We start from the raw sequence: 19472 nt of genomic DNA, 5'->3' as shown, positions 1-19472 counted from the left end.
AAAAAAACTCCTGGTTTCTCTGAGTTCCATGGAGTCACGGTCTGCCAGAGGAGAGATTTCCTCCCTGTGGCACATCAGGGTGGGTAATGGCACCACACCCCTCTGCAGGGATGTCCTGAGGACAAACCCTGCCAGGGAATTTCAGAGCACAGGGAAAAACACACCCAGCTGGGATAAACAGGGGAGATGGGGGAGAACAGCAGGATCCATTCCCAGGGAAGGAGTTTCAGAGCAGGGGGAGGCAGGCAGTGCCTCCTCCCCGAGGAGGGGGGTTTGGCAGGCAGCTGGCAAAGAGTGCTGGTAGCCATGGGGATGGCAGAAAAAGGGGGATGCTCAAAAGCAGGTGGGAGTCAGGGGAAGAAGGACAGGCACTCATCACCCTGGCTGCAGCAGGCAGCACAGGAGGTGGGCTGCTTCTGTTTCCAGTTTTCCCGATGAGCACTGCCAGGCTCAGGGGGGTATCGGGGTGCAGCAAACCCAAGCAGGGAGCTGCTGGGATAAACATCCACATTGAGGGAGCCGAGCTCTGTTTTTAGGGGGCTTGGATGACTGCAGTGGTGCAGGAGAGAGGGAGCAGGCAGGGAACTTCGGGAGCAGCTGGATCTGAAGGGGCTTTGGGTGTTTGCAGCCCTAACGAGCAGCTCCTTGGAAGTGCTGCTCGGAGAGGTCCTGCAGGATGGAGAATCTGAGCCTGCTCAGGGGCCAGAGCTAATCCAGGGCCTCAGTAACAGCAAATTATGCACTGTTTATTGCTGAGAGTGTTGTTTTCTGGTTTTTTTTCCCTTGATGTGTCAAAGGCTTTCTGCACCGATCGTTCTTTGCTGCATTCCCTGGCTGAAGCTGCTGCTGGAGGAAAAGGAGTCAGTGCCTTGTGCTTGGCCAGGCTCCTGCCCGGTGGCACTGCAGGGGTTTGGGCTGTGCTTCTCACCATTTTCCCTTCACGCTGTCAGCATCCAGCCCTGTCCCTCCCGCACCCCATCTCCTGTGCCATGGGGTGGAATTGGAGCCCCCAGGGATGGTGCCCAGATCCGTGGCTGAAATCCAGTTGTGAAATGACCTTGCTGACGTGTTCTCACCCCAGCTGCTGCGGGAGAGAGAAGGGGTTGAGTGGTGGGGGCACAGAGCTTCCTGTGAGCTCAGGGCAGGGACTGCTCCCCCACCAGGAACCACCGAGGTGCTGGCAGCTGGTTTTGTTGCTGATTTAAGGCTCTGTTTGCCCACACCAGGCTGCCCTTGCTCTGGTAATAACAGGTCACCATCTCCCCGAGCTCTCTGAGGGTTTGTTGTTGGAGCAGCAGCGTTTGTTGGGGGTGGCAGAGAGAGAATGGCCCCCTGATGTTTGTGATTTAATTCAGGCTGAGGATGCAGGGCAGGAAAAACTGCTCCAGCTCAGGCTGAGGGTCTGACCAAGATCCTTGCTCCGCCTTCAGTGCTGTTCTCTCCCACCAGCAGTATTGGAAACTACTTTTGGGAAGGAATAATGTGAATTTTAGCATTAACAGCTTTTCTTCTTGGGGGCAGGGGGAGGCTCAGAGGCTGCCACTTGACAGCAGCGAGCAGCAATCAGCTGGGCCAGTGGCTCCTGGAATAGTCCGGAAGCCTGCTGGGCTCCAGACTGCTTCAAAATGAGCTGTGCTGAATCACAGCCACTCCAAACTCCCTCTGCTTGGAGAGGGGCTGAGGTGAAGAGAATTCCAGCGGGTGGAGGAATAAAACCCAAGTGGTTCCCATGAGCTGGGGAGTTAGGCAGCCTGGAGAGTTGTTTATGCCTCGTGGCTGAGCTCAGCAAGCTCTAATTGACGATTTCCCCACATTTAGGGCATGCACAACGTCCTTCCCTGGTGGATTCATTGGTGCCTGATGGGAGCCGAGCTAGACACGCAGCCCTTCCCTCTGAGAGGAAATCTCTCCTCTAGCAGACTGTGATTCCATGAAACTCAGAGAAACCAGGAGTTCTTTTATGAGCCTGCATCCCCAGGAAATTTGGCTGGGAGCTGGCCTTCCTATTCCAGATTGATTAGGGATGGGCACAGAAGTGGGTGTTGAAAGCTCAGCTGTTTAATCCTCTTTTTCTCTGCTGTTGACACACAAGCAGGAGTGTCTGGATGGGAAAGAGCAGATTCAGGATGTCACATCCCTGCGTCCTGGTGGCTCATCTGGCCAGGCAGGCTGTCACTGTGGCCTTGAGGTGACAGCTGCATTAGGACGTGGTGCTGGGGTCTGGGTGGATTATGGGTCAAGATGCAAACATTTAAGTTGGTCTCAGCTTGGTTAATGAGGACAACTTATGCCAGAGCTGGAGGAGAGTGATGTGATGAGGCTTTTCAGAGCGCTCAGCTTGGGCATAGCTTTGTCCTTCCCTCATTGAACTGCAATTGATGTCAAGCCAGCGATGAGAACAACTGCAAAGCCAGCTCTGGGAAGGGCTGCTCCTTGCTCAGGTTGGAAATTGGGCATCACTGATGAGGATGAGCGCTCTGGGAGCAGTTTTGGGAATGCTGCTGAGCCAGGAGCACGGCCAGCCTGATTGCAACTAACCTGGCCACGGTGGCTTTGCTCAGGGAACAAATTTGTTTTTCATGCTGAGGCCATGTCTGGGCCTTTGTGGGGCTCTGTGTCACGCTTTGTTAGCAAAGCCAAGTGATCTTTGCTCAGTGGAGAAAGGCCACGACTGTGGTGTCACTGCTCATCCCGTGCCGCGCTGCAGACAGGAGAGAGAGTGGAGCGAAACCTCCTGAAGCGTCTGTGAGGTTTATCCCATGCTTGGCTCGGGAAATGCTGGCTCTGTTTGAGCCACGGGGTCACAAAGTGGTTTGGGTTGGAAGGAACTTCAAAGCTCATCTCATTCCAGCCCCTTCCATGGGCAGGGACAGCTTCTGCTGGGCCAGGTTGGCAGAACCAATGCTGGAGATGGGGTGGGGTTTTCCTCAGGGCTGTGGGGTTTTCCTCAGGGTGGTTTTTATGGCAGTGCAAGCCCCATTAGCACTTTTGGGGATGTCCACTCACCTGTAGTGTGGAAAAGCTGGGATCTCCTGCAGGAGTGGCTCTGTCTGGGCAAGCTCCCCGTAGCAAAAAAGGAGAAATGGTGAATAACTCAGGCAGAGCCACAGGGGAAAGGTGGAGCTGCCCTGGAATCGTATCTGTGAAGTGGCCAGATACTGGAGAAACAAAGGATACAGCCGGCAGAAAGGAGTTTATCTGCAGGCTTATGAAACTTGAGTGGTGCTTGGTTCCAAAGTACTTCTTGCATCACCAGGCAAGCTGCTCTGAGCCCAAATTTCCCTTCATGCAAAAGGTTCCCCAAGCCTTAAATAAACCCACGAAAGGCCATGAGACAGGCAGTGAGAAACTGAGAGGTGCCAGAGCCGAGGCTGTGGAGACAAGTCCTGTCTGTGAGTGAGTTTTCTGTGCTGTTGTGGTGCTGAGGGGAGAAGCTGAGCAGGTTCCTGCCAAGGATGAGAGTGAGGATTTGTCTGGTCTCCTGCCCAGCAATGACAGGCAGGAGAGGAAATTTCCTTTTGTCGGCCAACACTGCCTCTCTGCTGTCCTTTCCCCATCCCTGCTCTGGGGATGCTTCTCCTGCTGAGCCAGGGGATCTCTGCTGCATTAAAAGCAAATCCCATTCCCCCAGCTCACATCCCCACCAGGTCAGTAAATAATACCCCAAAAAACCCCCCAGTACTCCACTTGTCTGGCTGGTATTACCCCTAGAGCCAGAATTCCCCTCTTTTATATGGGATTTGATGTGTGGTCACAAAAAGCAGAGGAAAAGTGCCAGGGCTGCCTATTCTCCTCCATCCCTCTGGGTTTTGGGTGTTTCATCTCAGCCACACAGGAGCACTGCACCCCTAATTGCTGCTTTCTGCTGTTAATTAATCAAACCCATGTTTTCTGGTTTTCTGGCCTGAAATCTTGGGTTTGTTTTTTTTTTTTTTCTCTTCTTGTCACTTTTGCTACAAGCAGGATTAAAAGCTTCTCTCATGCAAAATAATGCCTTTAATTGCAACTTCACATACGAGTTTGGACTTTGATTCTGCCTTCCTGTGCAAGACTATTTATTGCTGCTTTATTCTTTCGCATCTGGTGGTTGTGTGCAGCTGTGCCGTTGCACCAGCATCTCCAAGCTCCTGTATTTTCCTTGTATCCCATGAATTTTGCAAGGTTTCCTTGCTCCCTTGCCCCCAGGCCTATCACCCCTGTGCTTTCTTGTGCCTGTTCTCAGCTTGGCATCTGTCCTGGTTCCCACCTCCTTCCCCGTGCATATGCTCCCTGTCATCCAGAAGCACCCCCAGCCATCCTCACTCCATTAAAACACACAAATCCATCTCCAGCCATTCACAAACTGCCTCCTTCTCTCCTCTAACCCAGCCTTTTAGAGCTTGGATGGATCAAAATGTTCTGTGGGTGATAGATGGGAGATTAATCTATTTGTTTCACTCACGGTTTTGGCAGCAATAAAAAGAAGCAAACTCGGATTTTTTGCCATAAACCACTTCTTGAAGGTTGATTTGGTAGAGGCTGCTTTGTTTTCCTTTCTTCTCCCTCTCGAATCTGCCAGGGCCTCTAAGTTAAATAAATAGATTAATCTTCTTTCTCGAGCCCAGAGATCAGGTTGATGCATTTAAGAGCTTTCTCTCCCTCCAGACTCCTGAGATGTTCACAGATCCGATTCATATTTTAGAACTTCCTTCATGTGTAAAGAGCCTCGTTGGTGCAGCAGCAATTCTTCACCAACAGCAAATAGGGCTCCGTGCTCCTTGGGTTTCTTTTCTTCTCAGGGAGCTGAACATTTTCCATCAAAGCCTTTTTTTTTTTTGCTAAAAAGAGAAATTTTTTTCTTTTTCTTTTTTTTTTTGGAAAGGCCAGCCTTTGGAGAGGTGGGGAGAACCACCTCAAAGTTTCCTTCAGAAGGGGAACTTGGTGTTTTGTGTGTTGAAGGTTGGATCACCGTGAGCCAAATGGCTGAGAGCAGGTTCCCAAAAGTGTTTCCACCTAGCAAAACCAAAGTGTGGCACAACTGGAAAAGTCCCAGCTTTCGAGGAGGGGAAAATGGGATTTTGATCAGCTCGGTTTGCTGTGCTCAGAGGTGATGCACTGAGTGCAAGGAAACCTCACCAAGGGGTGTTTGAAGCAGCTCCTTCTGAATGCTGCCCTTGAAATGTAATAAAAGTGGGGTCCTGGGTGGGTTCTTCATCCACTTTGTGCACTCCCACTTCCCAGGCAGGAAGGTTGGAAAATTTAAAGGCTTAATGCCAGCGGGTGCTTGGATCTTGCACTGCCCAGGGAAAGATGTTTTGCTAAAATTTCTAAAGCTGTGGACATTTTCTACTATCCCAGGTGTCCAGCCTGGCCTTGGACACTTCCAGGGATCCAGGTGCAACCCTGCAACATCCACTGGAAAAGGCCACAGTGGTTTGTTCCCTATTGGAACAAAACCCAGGCTCCAAAACTCATTTTTTATCCATTCCTCAGTGTAAGACCTTTGCTGTTTTAAAGCTTTTTTCCTGGTTAAGCTTTTGATGAATCCAGGGCTCTGGCTGTGCTCATTTATTCAGGTTTCTTTGCAAGCAGACTTGTTGAACAGCTCAGATTCTGCTCACCTCAGTGTGTCCCCAGGCCACCTCAGCTGGAGAGATCAGTTTGCATTTCCCTCTCCAAAAATCCCCTCCTGTACTGCTGTCTGCAGTGCAAACTCTGCTCTGTCCCTCACCAGAGGTGCTTTAATGGAAGTGAAAGCCTGCAGAGTGGGCAGGAGTCCTCTGCTGAATTAATGTGGCATAAAATGTGTCAGGAGAGCCACTTTAAATTGGAAAAAACAGCTGTACACAGAGGGGTTTGTGCCTGCCAGGGGTGGGGAGGCAAACAAAGCTTTTCTTCCTTCTTTAGAGATGATTTTTGACCTGCCCAGAATCTTTATCCAAGGTAAACAACCCTCAGCCTTGTATTTTGTGCTCAGGATGGGCAAGGGTCGGGGTGCTGGGCAAGGGTCAGGGTGCTGGTCAGGGATTTGGGTGCTGGTCAGGGATTGGGGTGCTGGTCAAGGATTGGGGTGCTGGTCAGGGATTTGGGTGCTGGTCAGGGATTGGGGTGCTGGCCAAGGATTGAGGTGCTGGTCAAGGATTGGGGTGCTGGTCAAGGATTGGGGTGCTGGTCAGGGATTGGGGTGCTGGCCAAGGATTGGGGTGCTGGTCAGGGATTGGGGTGCTGGCCAAGGATTGAGGTGCTGTACAAGGACTGGGGTGCTGGTCAAGGATTAAGGTGCTGGTCAGGGATCGGGGTGCTGGTCAAGGATTAAGGTGCTGGTCGGGGATTGGGGTGCTGGTCAGGGATGGAGTTGCTGGTCAATGATTGGGGTGCTGGTCAAGGATTGGGGTGCTGGTCAGGGATTGGGGTGCTGGTCAAGGATTGGGGTGCCGGCCAAGGACTGAGGTCCTGGCTAAGGACTGAGGTGGTGGCTGTGGGGACCAGAGCTGCTGTGGCCGCCTCTGGCCCTGTCTAATGAAGCTCCCTGTCCTTCCCAGCTGGGAGAAACCCTTCCCTCCCTCCTCCCACCTGCAGCCTCTGCTCTTCCCCCAGCCTGGTGGTGATTTTTCCTCTCAGATAACAGCTCCAAGCCAATTAAGAGTGTCTCACACAGTCCTCGCCGTGGGAGACCACGGTGCTTTTAACTGCTATTGTTTGTTAATAAAAATAAATCGTGGGCACCAGAGGAGGGAGGGAGGGAGGGAATCCCACATGGGCTGGGTTTTCTCTTTTCCTGGTGGTTTTTTCAGTCAGTGGATGGCCACGGCCAGGGAGGTTTTGACAGATGATGTGGGCAGGGATGTGCTGGGGTTTTTTGGTTCTCTGTGCAAGGTGCAAATCATTGCTCAGCAGCTTCCCTGCGAGGGGGCTGAGGCACAGGCACAACTGGGGCTGCGCTGCTGCCAGGAGCAGGAGCTGCTGGCACAGGGATGGGGCAGCTGCAGCATCCTCTGAGGCTGGGGGAGCTCATCCAGCACAGCAGCGAGACTTGGAGAAAAACAGGGAGGAGTTGGGGTGGGAGAAGTTGGAAGGGCCAATGTGAGAAGGAGAGGATCATTTCAGGCATGAAAGCACAGCCCAGGCTGGAGGATGCAGAGCCTCACCCCTCCTGTGCTGTTGGTGGCACAGATTTTGTACAAACAGAGGCTCAAGTCACTCTCCCAGGGAGGGTTACCCCAAACAACCCCACAATTTTGTGAAAAACGGAATTCACTCCTTAGAATTTCTAAACACTTATAATCACCAACAACATGCATAAGCTAAAACATAAATTGCAAAAGCCAATATTATCGGGTCATTTCTCACAGTTTCAAATATCGGGGTGTTTTACTCCCAGTGCTCTGTGCATCCATCATGCTGAGAGTTTTCTCAGCAGGCACAGGATTTTCTTTGTGGAAGGCTTTAGAGGAGGGCAGGAAGGGCTCAGCTGATGGATCTCTGTGCTGCCTAAATCCCCCAGCTCAAGCCCACTCCCAGGATCAAGTGAGCTGCCCCGGCAAATGAGTTTTAATGCTGTAATGGGACTTTTGTCAGCGTGGCTGAGGGGCAGGTGGGGTTCCGCACTCATAATTCACTCCTCTGTGCCAGCAGAGCTCTCAAGTATTGACCCAGCCTGGGAGGGCTGATGGGCCGTGTGATAAAGCTGTGGAGGAGAGGAAAATTGAATAAAGATGTCCTGTGACTGAAGTCTCCTCGTGTTCACAGGTCCGGGGCTGATAATGCCGGGGGAAATCTCGCTCTGAGATAGCCCAGCCTGTGTGGGGAATTAGGATGGGCACACGCTGCTTTTATCTCTAAGCTGTGATAGGAAATTTGATCAGGCTTTGCTAATTCTGGGGAGGATTGAGAAGGGTGAGATGAGAGGACTCAAGGCTGGGGAGAGAGAAAGTTAAAGAAAATAATCCACAGCAACGAGAAATGTCAGCAATACATTCGTCCTTCTGCTTCACTGCCTCCAGAATTCTTTTCTCCTTGAAGTTTTCTTGCTTCTTTTTCTGGAAGTCACGAAGGGTGGAGGGGGAAATAAAAAAAGGAGGAGAGGGAGATGAAAGAACACAGCCAGGGGAATGAAAATTTTTAAAAAATCCATTTAATGTATCGGCTGAGCAGGTGTTTATCACAAATATCACCTTCCCTGGGCTGTCACCTGCCCTGGTGTCACCTGGCTGCTCTCTGGAGAGGGGAGATGTGATGGGGAGCCCCAAGGTGCCTTTCATCCCCTGACACCTGGGGAAGGGAGATACCTCAGCTCTGTCTCTCAGCCTGGCAAATCCATCCCTGGCACTGGTGTGAGGACAAAGAGAGGGGTGGCTGCGAGCAAAGCAGGCTCTTTAATGCTGATGAAATCTAAAAAACGAGACGTGGTTTTTATAGGAACATAGAAATTGCCAGACTGGAACCGAGCTCTGCTTCTTGTTGTTAAGTATCCTTTTTAAGCACTGCCTGCTTCCAGAGGCTGTGAGAGGAGCCTTGCCCCGAGGGCTGATTCTTCCAGCCCTCAAAAATAGGGAATTCACCAGCTCCTTGCAGCGTGAAGGGTTTACACCCCATCCAAACACGAATTTGTATTTTTTTTCCCCTTCAAATGTAGCATTGTAATTCCAGCCATTCGTTCTCTTGATAGACGTCATCCTTCCCTCAGCCTCACAGAGGTTTTTCTGACTGCGACAATACCTCGTGGTAATGATTTACCCGTGCTAATTATGCATTTTTTGCCGAGCGAAACATATTGGTGGTGGCTTTAAATGGAGCGATTTTTCAGATTAATTGAACTTACATCTTTGTGGCCCCGGGGCAGGCTGTCAGTGGAGCTCTCCCCTCCCCCTGAGACACTTTTTGGAGCTCAGCAACAGCCACTTGTTGAGATGTTTTTCAGGTTTTTCCCTTCTTGCCTGTTCCATTTAAACCCCAGCCTGTCTGCACAAGAAGCTTGACACAAGGCAAGAGCTCTCTTTGCCTGTCCAAAGAATGAAAAAGCCCCGTTAAGTTGTTTGTTGATATTCCCCGACAGCTTTTCCCCCAATTCCTTGCTGCTCTGCAGCTGTTAAATTTGTTGTCTCAGCTGTGAGGATTACTCCAGCTTTGCTCGAGCTGCGTTTTCTCACCACTCATCAAGCTTCTGGTGAGGCAGGGAGAGATCCATCAACACCAAAGCCCCCTCCAAACTCCTGCCTGGGTGAAAAAAAAACCCAGCAAAAATCTGCCTGGAGAAGGTGGAATTTGCTGCCAGGTTTTTCCAGGGTGTTTGTGGTTTCTCAGCTTGCAGGAGAAGGCGTGCAGGGGGGTTTGCAGTGTGGGGTTGCATGGGGATAAAAGCAACATTTCGGGGTTTTTGGGAAGCCAGGGCCTGGCGCTGCTCTCCAGGGCAGCTGGAGATGCTGAGCCCTGTGTTGCTCCTGCTGGGGACAGATGTGGCAGGAACAGGTTTATTGTGAAAGAAGTTTTTTAGTTGAGGAATAACATGTATTGGTTTATTGTGAAAGAAGTTTTTTAGTTGAGGAATAACATGTACTGGTTTATTGTGAAAAAGTTTTTTAGTTGGGGAATAACATGTATTGGTTTATTGTGAAAGAAGTTTTTTAGTTGAGGAATAACATGTACTGGTTTATTGTGAAAGAAGTTTTTTAGTTGAGGAATAACATGTACTGGTTTATTGTGAAAAAGTTTTTTAGTTGGGGAATAACATGTATTGGTTTATTGTGAAAGAAGTTTTTTAGTTGGGGAATAACATGGATTGATCCTAATGATTTTGGAAGGTTGAACAATTGCTTTGTTAAGCTATACTATACTGCACTACTACTATACTAAAAAGATACTAAAGAAAAACTTGTGACCCTTACTAGACAGTCACAAGACAGCTTTGACCTAATTGGCCAATCAATCAAAACAACTTTTACTGGTGTCCAATTAACAGATCACTCTTGGTAAACAATCTCTGTAACACATTCCGCGTGTGCCAAACAACAGGAGCAGCAAATCGAGATAAGAACTGTTTTTTCTTCTTTCTCTGAAATTTCTCACTGCCTTTCCCAGGAAGAATCCTGGGGGAGAGAATTATGTCTCTCTCTGTTCAGAGAATGTGAACACCACACAGGTTCTGCAGGGTGGTGGCATTTTTGGAGGTGGGAGCAGAAATCACTGCCCAGAGAAGTCGATGCCCCATCTCTGGGCGTGCCCAAAGCCTGGTTGGACAGACCTTGGAGAACCCTGGGATGGTGGGAGATGTCCCAGCCCATGGCAGTTGATCTTTAAGATCCCTTCCAACCCAAACCACTCCATAATTCCATGAAATAACAGCAGCTTCCTCGAGTGTCCTTGTCAGGCTGTGCAGAGGGAATGAGCAGAGAGGTGGCTGCTTTTCAGGGATGTCTTCTTTATCTCTGTGGCAGCTCCAGCAGAGGGTTTTTTGGGGGCTTTTCTTTAATGACTTAACATTTTATTCTGCCTTTTGGCTTTTTGCTCTACTGTCTAAGAATTTTTCTGCAGAAATCTCCAAATAGCAGGAGGCTGTGGTGATAGCAGTGAAGAAGAGCACCAGCTCACACAGTCATTAAAAATGTATCAGTAGTTTCAGAAGCAACTTGCTCCCTCTCAGAGGCAAATCGTCCATAATTCTGCTTGGTATTTAGAGACTTTTATCTCCAGAGAGAACACAAAACTCCCCAGTATAGCCCTGATTTATTTTATTCTCTTGGCTTTCCAGAGCTGAAAGATGAAAAAAAAAAAGGCCTTAGCAGGAAAATAATTCCACATTTGGGCTGCACGCAGGGGTCAGCTCGTGATCCAGCAGCAGCTTCTCAGCAAGGCACCTCCCACCTGAAGGACCAAGGGAACTCTTTCCCAGCCATCCCACTCTTTTTTTTGGGGGGGAGCAGATTGGGAATGCTCCACAGACAGCTGTCCATCAACCCAGCCTGCTGTCAGAGCAGGAGAGAGGAGCCACTCAAGCTGTGAATGCACAGCTCCTGACATGTTCTCGCCGCAAACTTCAGCAGGGGAAGTCGGTTTGATTTATTTTCAGCCAGCTGAGGATGAGTCTGGGATAAGTCATCTTCACATGCCCGAGAATTAGTGAGGCAAGCTGCTAAAGAGCTTTGTCTCTTCAGGGTTTTCTTGGCTTTGTGAGGTTTTAGTGAAGGAAAGTTGTCCTCCTCTCCTCTCTGAGTGGAATTTGGGGCAGCACTGGAGTGGTTGCCCCAGCTGCAGCCACAATTCTCTGGTGCACCGGGGTGGAACTCCTGTTTCACAGCATCTCCTGGGGAAATGAGGGACAGACAGATGCACCTTGCAGCTGGAAGGCAGCTTGGCAGGATGACAAGCTCAGCAAGGCAAGATTAATGTACAGTGAGGGCGTTTGAACTGTGCTCACCACCCATTTGTGCCTGAATTTAGGGAGGGGGCAGCAGGTGGGGACTGGGAGGTGCAGAGGGCTGTGGGGACTGAAACACCTCTTTGCTCATTTGAGAGTAACTTTGAGGAGGAAAATCCTCTCTTTCCTTCCCTCCTGATGCTAAATCGGGGATTCCAGAGTTTGTGCAGGTGGGGAGCTGGGGAGGCATCGCTGTGTTCCCCTCCCCAGGTATTTTGCCATCACCTCCAGCAGCCAGCTGGTCCGTGGGCACAGCCTGTAGGATCCTGTGTTTTCTGCTGTTTGGCAGCCCCCGAGGTGCATTTCTGTTGCTGACAGCTGTTCCCTGGGCCCGTGCTCCAAATCCAAGCCCTCCTGAGGGGTGAGGTGGAGCAGCATCCCCCTGTGCTCCATGTCCCAGGTAATTACAGCCCCGCTGCTCCCGGAGCAGAGCTCAGCGGGTGCCCTGGATTTACTGCTCAGCCTGGCTGATAACTCCGAGCTGCCGATGCACAGGCAGCTGCTGCTTGCCTGGGAATCTCCTCCTCAGCCTCTCCAGCAGGCTGCAAACCGGAGGAGCAACCTTGAAGTCTGTCCCTCAGAGCAGGGAGTCACAGGAGCTTTTCCCTTTTCCCACAAGAGTGGTTGCTCCTGGTGCATTTTGTCTTTGCAGAGTCTGAACTGAGACCCCCTCCTCTCAACCTGGTGGTTCACAGGGTTACTGAGGTTGGAAAAGGCCTCCCAGACCATCAAGCCTAAGCTGTGCCCCATCCCCACCTTGTCCCCAGCCCAGAGCACTGAGTGCCACCTCCAGTGGTTCCTTGGACACCTCCAGGGATGGGCACTCCAAACCTCCCTGGGCAGCCCCTGCCAATACTTAACAGCCCTTTCCATGGGGAAATTCCTGCTGCTGTCCACCCTGAGCCTGCCCTGGCACAGCCTGAGGCCGCTCCCTCTCCTCCTGTCCCTGGGATAAGATCCCAAATTCCCCCCTCCTGGCAGGAGCTGTGCAGAGCCACAGGGTCCTGAGCCTCCTTTTCTCCAGCTGAGCCCCTTCCCAGCTCCCTCAGCCTCTCCTGGGGCTCCAGACCCTTCCCCAGCTCCTTTTCATTCCCTGGTCACTCTCCAACCCCTCCATGCCCATCCTGGAAGTGATTCCATAGAGCTTTGGCAGGGAATGATGAGGAAGGAAGGAAACTCCATCAACCTCCTGGAATTTCAGGCAGGCGTTTCCCTCCTGTCTGGCTGGAATTTGAGGGGTTTTACCCCTTTTTCCCTGCCCTGCTCCAGATGTTTTAGTTGAGCTGTGGCTGTTAGTGACACGGTGCTTTGCTTTTCTCAAAATCTCAAATTTGGTTTTCTCAAAATCTCGAGTTGGAGAACCAAAACCACTGCGCAAGGAAATCACACTGGGGGTAGCAGTACAAGAAGAAGGACCTAAAACAACCTAAAAAAGGAGGAAAACAGGATTGTGAGTGTTGGGGAGCAGCTTTAGAGCCAGAACTGAGCACGAGGGAGCTCTTTGGGTGGCAAACCTCAAGCTGTCCTGCTGTCTCCATGGGGAAGGGATGGCTCTGTGTGTTCCACCAGCTCCAGCTCCACATTCCAGGCTGGGAGTGCATCTGACACGATGCTGCTGTTTTGTCAATATCTTGGGAAGTTTGGAAATAGCTGCTTCAAAGTGCTCCAATGATATGTTGCTCTGCAATCTGTCTCTGCCGCTGCCAGCGCTTCTAAGTAACCAATTTCCCGTGTGTTTAACCTTTTAGGGCTTCTCTTCCCCAGAATTACTCTGGAACTCCCACTGAAAAGAGGGGGAAAAAAATGGAGAAAATTGCTATTTGCCCTTCACAGAGGTGGTTCACGATTTTCCAGGTGGTTTTTTGGGGAGTTTCTGGCATTTAAAAATGCGTCGAGAGCGCTGAAATTGGGATGTTCTTCCCGTGTCTGACTGACAGCTGAGCATGAGATCCCTCAATTTTCTGGAACTGGGATGCAGGAGGTGGGGAAGCGTGATCCAGGAAAGGATCAAACCCCAGGGAGTGGAGATGTCCCAGGGATTTTTATTTCTGTGGCCGTGTCTCTGCGTTTCCCCTCTGTGAAAGGGGATGGTCCCTGTGGAGAGTGCTGAGATAAGCTGGAGGAAGTCTTAAATGTAATCTAAAAATAGATTAATTGGAAAATTGCAAGCAAAAGGCTGCGTCTTGCTCAGACAAAACTCCTGGTAACTTCAAAGGCAGATTAAAGACTTTGCCTGTGTCAGGACTTGGTATTTGGCCCAAGAAGGAGACAAATGGAAGAGGGTGAGAATGTTTGCCAGCAGAAGGGAGAAGGGAGAGATAAGGTAACAGATGAAACACTCAAAGTCAGCATTTAAGGACATTGCTGCCTGTGGAGATAATTTTATCAACTCCAGAGACAACAGTTTTTTGGTTTTTTATTTTTTTTCTATGAAGTAAAATCTGCCCTTTATGAAGCTGTTTAAAATGGCATTTGTTACAAATTCGATTAGCTGTGCTGCAGGAGCCTGCTGTGGGACAGCCAGTGCCAATATCTGTGCTGATGATGAGTTTGTGGATTTTCCACCTCCTGCCCTTCATTTTGGTGATGTTCTGACTTTGGAACTTGGACCTCTGTGTGGTTGGGTGGTGAGACAAAAAAAAAAGGACAAAAAAATGAGATGCTCTTGGTCTTGTGCTGAACCCTCTTGTTCCTGGAAGGGAGGGAAGGAGGTGACTGGAATTGTGGCAAGGAATTGGTTTCTAGTTTGGTGAGGCCCGAGGGACTTCTGCCTCCTAAACCCTTCCCTCAAATCACGTTTTGCTACGAAAATGTTTTGTCCCATCCTAAAATCAGAAGTCAGTATTATATAATGAGTTGCTGGCTGCTCTGAGTGGAAAGAGAAAGGGGGGGTGGGTGAGAATAGAAGTCAGAGATGTGACTCAATATTGATTTCCACTTGTTTTTGTTGAAAAGCTAAAAATGCCAAGATGAAATATTTGGACTTTTCCTCGTGTTTCTTTCCTTTTTAATTTTTTTCTTTTTATTTATTTATTTATTTATTTTTTCGTGCAAGGAGCTCTCTGCCCAGTTGGATTCCAAACCCTGAATAATTCATGGTCTGTAAATAGCTTCCTCCTCCTCGGGTAAACAGAGCTTTTGTCTCCAGAGCTGATTGATGCTGCTGGGGGGGAGCAGAGGGGCTCATGGCCGTGTTTGGTGTCTCCCTGCAGAGTTATGTCATGCCCAGACCACCGCAGGGCTCCATGAGGATTTATGGAAGATGCTCCGTGTCTTGGCGCCTCTGGTGCTCCTTCTGCTGTGGCTGATGAGGATCTGGGCCAGCCCCCATTCCCTGAGGATTGGTGAGTGCTCACCTGGCTTGGGGCTGGGTTTATTATTCTTAGTTGTTATTAGGAGTTGTGCAAGAGTCAAATCCTAAAACACCTTCTTAAAAGAAGAATATTTGACTGTAGTAAAGTTGGCAACGCATCAGTATTTTTATACTTATACTTACAACTTTGTTCACACAAACAAGAGCAAAACTAGATGTACAATTTACTGTGAAATATTAATATTAAAAAATCTGCAAAGGCTTTGGTGGATTTTACCAGTCAGACGCTGGAAGTTGTGGCAGGGTCACCAAGTTCACAGAAACAACACTGGCTTGTACCTCTAAAACTTGGTGTGTTAGCAGAACCTGACCATTAGAAGAAGACAAAACTTGGTTTGTTAGCAGAGCCTGACCATTAGAAGAAGACAAAACTTGGTTTATTAGCAGAACCTGACCATTAGAAGAAGACTCTGGTATTTTTTAATACATATCCACTGTCTTTCCACCAACCCTTACAAGTGTACTTCCTCTGATGAGGAGATCAGAGAGAAAAAGACTGAGAACTCTGAGATTTTACAGCTTAAAAAATAGTGGGAAAATGACTCAAGGTAATGAAAATGTTTTCCCAGTGATGCTCTGGAGGGATTCTAGGAATCCTCCCTGCCTGGTGGGGTGTTCCTATGCAGGTGGGGCTGACACTGAGTGAAAGGTTCTCCTGCATGGTCAGTGGAGACACCGAGCTGCTCCCTGCATTTTGGGGATGTTCTGTCTCCAGTTTCTACATGAAATGCAGTTTATGGCAAGCTGGCACACTTCCTGAGCTCTTCCTCGTGTTTTGGGAATGTTCTCTCCTTCCTTTTGCAAATGAAATTGAGTTTATGGTGAGTGGAGATGCTGAGGTCCTTCCTGAATTTTGGGAATGCTCTTCAGTTTGTAAATGGAATTGAGTTAATGGTGAGCTGACACATTTGCTGAGCTCCTCCCTGCATGTTGAGGATGTTGTCTCCTTCCTTTTGTAAATGAAATGCAGTTTATGGTGAGTTTACACATTGAGCTCCTCACTGCATTTTGGGAATGTTCTCTCCTTCCTCTTGTCAATGAAATCAGTTTATGGTGAGCTGACACACTTGCTGAAGATCTTCCTTGCGTTTTGGAAATGTTCTCGCTTTCCTTTTGTAAATGAAATTAGTTTATGGTGAGTTGACAGAGTTGCTGAAATCCCTCCATACATTTTGGGCATGTTGTCTCTTCCTCTTGTAAATGAAAATAATTTACTGTGAGTTGACACAGTTGCTGAGCTCCTCCCTGCATTTTGGGGATGCTCTGTCTCTAGTTTGTAAATGAAATGCAGTTGATGGTGAGCTGACACACTTGCTGAGGCTCCTCCCTGCATTTTGGGGATGTTGTCTCTTCCTCTTGTAAATGAAATGCAGTTTGTGGTGAGTTTCTGTATTTGCATTGGTTCTCGTGGTGTTGATGTTGCCCTTTCTGTGTGAATTCAAAGCCACCCCTCAAAGAGCCAGTGAGGAGCTAAAATCACCCCCTGCCATGCCCTACCCCTCTCCTAAACTCCACATTAAATTAAATATTTCTGTCACAAACACACTTGCCCTCCATCGATGAGCAAGGGGGGGCAGAGCCCAGCCTGCCCCAGCTCAAGGGTGCCACAAGAGCTGTGCAGACCCCAAAATCCCCCATTGGCAGGGGAGCCCATGAGTCCAGGCCCCTTTGGGCCGTGCTGAGAAGCTTTCAGGGAGAGGCACCATCCTTTCCCCTGGCTGCCAGTGTGGATTAGGGAACAGAAATGCATCCAGAACCTCATAATGGAGCTCACCTCCCAGAACTGACACTTGGCTCTGTTGTTTGGAAAGAAAACTGCTTTCCTGGCTGCTCCCCTGCAGCCACCAGCTGCCTTTATTAACCATTTGTTGCAGATAAGCAGCCAATCCATTCCTGTCCCCGTTTGCAACTTTCACAGGTGACACACTTGAAGTAAAATTACCTCTCCCCTCTGCTGTTGGAGCATGAGGCAGCTCAGGAAATATGGGGAGGGAGGGTGTGAGCTGGCAGGAGCCTGGGAAGGGTGGCTGGGTGTTTTATATCCCTGGAATCCCTGATTCATGTGGAGCACTCCCGGCACGCTCCCAGCCCTGCTGCCTGCATTTCACCTTGATGGGCACATCCTCCACTCGAGCCAGCAGGCAGGGATGGGGATGGAGAGTGAATTATCAGGATGCTGAAGGTGAAAATCCTTCATTTTGCTTTGCGTCCTGTCTTTTTGGGGAGCACTGTGGGGTTTTTGGGAGCGTGGAAAAAAGGGGGAGCTCCTCTGACAGAACAGAGCTGCAAACCTGGGGTCAGTTTGTTTCCCACCTCCCCAGAGTGAAAGGATTGAATGAAAATCCTTCCTTTTCCTTTGTGTCCCATCTTTTTGGAGAGTGCTGTTGGGTTTTTGGGAGTGTGGAAAAAAGGGGAGCTCCTTGGACAGACAAGAGCTGCAAACCTGGGGTCAGTTTGTTTCCCACCTCCCCAGAATGAAAGGTGAACGTGTTTGAGACCTGGGACTGTGATTTTCAGCTTTTAAGGACTGGAAACTCAAATTATGCTGCAGCTTCCAGGTGGGAATGGCAGCTGCCTTCCAGCTTACTTTGGTTTGGGGGGTTTGATGAGTGTTGTTCCTTCTAGCCACAGTTTCATTTTTACGGCGCCTCCAACAAAAAAGTTAATAAAAATAAAGTGCGGAATAAAAAGAGGGAGAAAAATATGACCAGCAGCCCTGAAATCATTCCCAAATGCATGCTTTTGGCAAGGCAGGGAGATATGGTATCTAGCAACATAAATCAATGCTCTGCATAGGGACGGAAAACCAGGCCAGCAAGAACATTTAAATATTCAAAGAAAACGTGAGCAAAGGTTTAAAACAATGCTGAGAACCATCTGATAAGGGGCTGCTGAAACGCACAGGGATGTGCTCAGTAATGGGAGGTGAGCTGGGCAGTGTCAGGGTGGGTTCTTCACCAGGAAAATGAGATTATTCCCTGCAGCTCCTGGCTTCCAGGCAGAAGGGAACACGGCGGTGCTGAGTCAGGGACACTTGGCTTGGAAACCGAGCCCTGAGCTTCCCTGCTGCTGCTTTTTTGGGTTTTGGGGTGGATCTTGGCCCTGGCAGCCCTCAGAGGAGCGGAGAGGCAGCAGATTGCTTCATCTCTGAGTGAGTTTCTGCCGGCCTGGACGGGACCCACAGCGAGTGTTGCATTGCAGTGAGCTGGAGAAGCATCATCTGTGCAAGGAATTGAGCAGAATGTGGGCTACAGGGTCACCTTCCCCGTGCCTTTGGCTGCAGAGGAGCAGCCTGGAGGCTCCTGAACGCTCCGTTTCTCTCCTTGATAAACAGGGAGGAAAAAAACCATCAGTGCAGACTTGTTCTTTCAGCCTTACATTGTTTGTTCCCTTCTGATGCAGCCCTGGAGAAACTCTCCTTGTTCCTGTTTTTCTGGAGACCTTGGTGGGGAAATCCAGGTGTAAAAAAAAAGCTTTGTTTGAAAATGGTGATGTTTTACCGAGAATGTTTTTTGTCAGTCAGTTCCCTGCTCTGTCTGGGTGAATTATTATCTCCGTGGGCCTCAAAAGCTGGGTCTGATCAGGGAGGGAAGGAGCAGGCAGGGATGGGAGTGTTCTCAACAGCTTTAAGAGCTCTGAGAAGGAAGGAATTGCCTCCAGGCAGCCTGGAGCCCTTGGAAGAACCAGTGCAAGGCCTCCCAAAATATCCTAGGAGCTCTTGCACAGGTTGTGTGTCATCCAGCCACCCCAAAAACCAAAAATCATCAGCTCCCCCCTGCCTTCCAGGGCAGCATCTCCCCTGGCCCTGCTTCCCTGCAGCACAGAACGTGTGTGGGAGCAGTTCTGGGTTTGTTTTTTGCCTGTTCACTCGTGCTGAAGGAGGTGTCAGGAAATTTGCCTGAGTTATTTGCTGGGTTATTTACTCGGCCTCACTGAGCAGAGCGTGGGGGCCCTAAATTGGCATTTTCTGGCTTGATTCATTGGGTGTGCTAAAGAAGCTCATTTAAAATTCATACCCCGGCCAAAATTGTAGTTTATCCATGGAATTGCCCTCACTAGGAGCAGGATCAGGAGCCCTGCCAGAGGATCTGCTGACAAACTCCTTGCAAGGCCTCCTGAGCCTTTCAGGATTGTCTCTGCCCGTCAAAATCCTTTCTCTGCCTCTGCCTCCCAGCTCTGCAAACTTCACACAGCAACTCCAGCATTTAAGGGCATTTTTTGGGGTGAAACTTGATGTTTTCCTGCCCCATACCCAGGGGCCGGGTTTTGCTGTCATTGCTGTCCCAGTGCTTTGTGGTTCCATCCAGAGAAGCAATTTGTGCTCCAAGTCCTCATGAACCCCAGCCTGATGCTGGGGTGTCACTCTGGGGAGTTTGTCCTTGTTTCTAGGCACGATTCCAAAATCCTGGAGTGCCTGAAGGGCTGTGAATATCCTGTGTCTGCTCCGGTTTCTGATTCTGGAACTAGAATCACAGGATCATGGAATGGTTTAGGTTGGTTTAAAGATCCAGTTCCATCCCCCCTCCCACTGTCCCAGGCTGTTCCAAAACCCAGCCTGGCCTTGGACACTTCCAGGGATCCAGGGGCAGCCACAGCTTCTCTGGCACCCTGTGCCCCCCCTCACAGGGAAGGATTTCTTCCCAATACCCAACCTAACGTACTCTTTTTGAGGTTTTAAGCCATTCCTCCTCATCCTGTCACTCCAAG

The 19472-nt window shown here is 49.6% G+C and overlaps 1 protein-coding gene across 1 annotated transcript in view; it reads left to right on the top strand.

Annotated features, from left to right (window-relative positions):
• Positions 1-19472, top strand: part of GRIK4 (glutamate ionotropic receptor kainate type subunit 4) — a 188549-nt gene that overhangs the window by 49808 nt on the left and 119269 nt on the right. Inside the window, exon 2 of the mRNA XM_038161536.1 lies at positions 14605-14736. Within this exon, the coding sequence (XP_038017464.1) occupies positions 14655-14736 (82 nt within the window). The 5' untranslated portion in view covers positions 14605-14654. The remainder of the gene's footprint in view (positions 1-14604; positions 14737-19472) is intronic.

The sequence above is a fragment of the Motacilla alba genome, chromosome 24 (genome assembly GCF_015832195.1).
Source record: "Motacilla alba alba isolate MOTALB_02 chromosome 24, Motacilla_alba_V1.0_pri, whole genome shotgun sequence".
In the NCBI taxonomy this organism is placed as follows: domain Eukaryota; kingdom Metazoa; phylum Chordata; class Aves; order Passeriformes; family Motacillidae; genus Motacilla; species Motacilla alba.
This window is presented reverse-complemented; position numbering and strand designations above follow the sequence as displayed.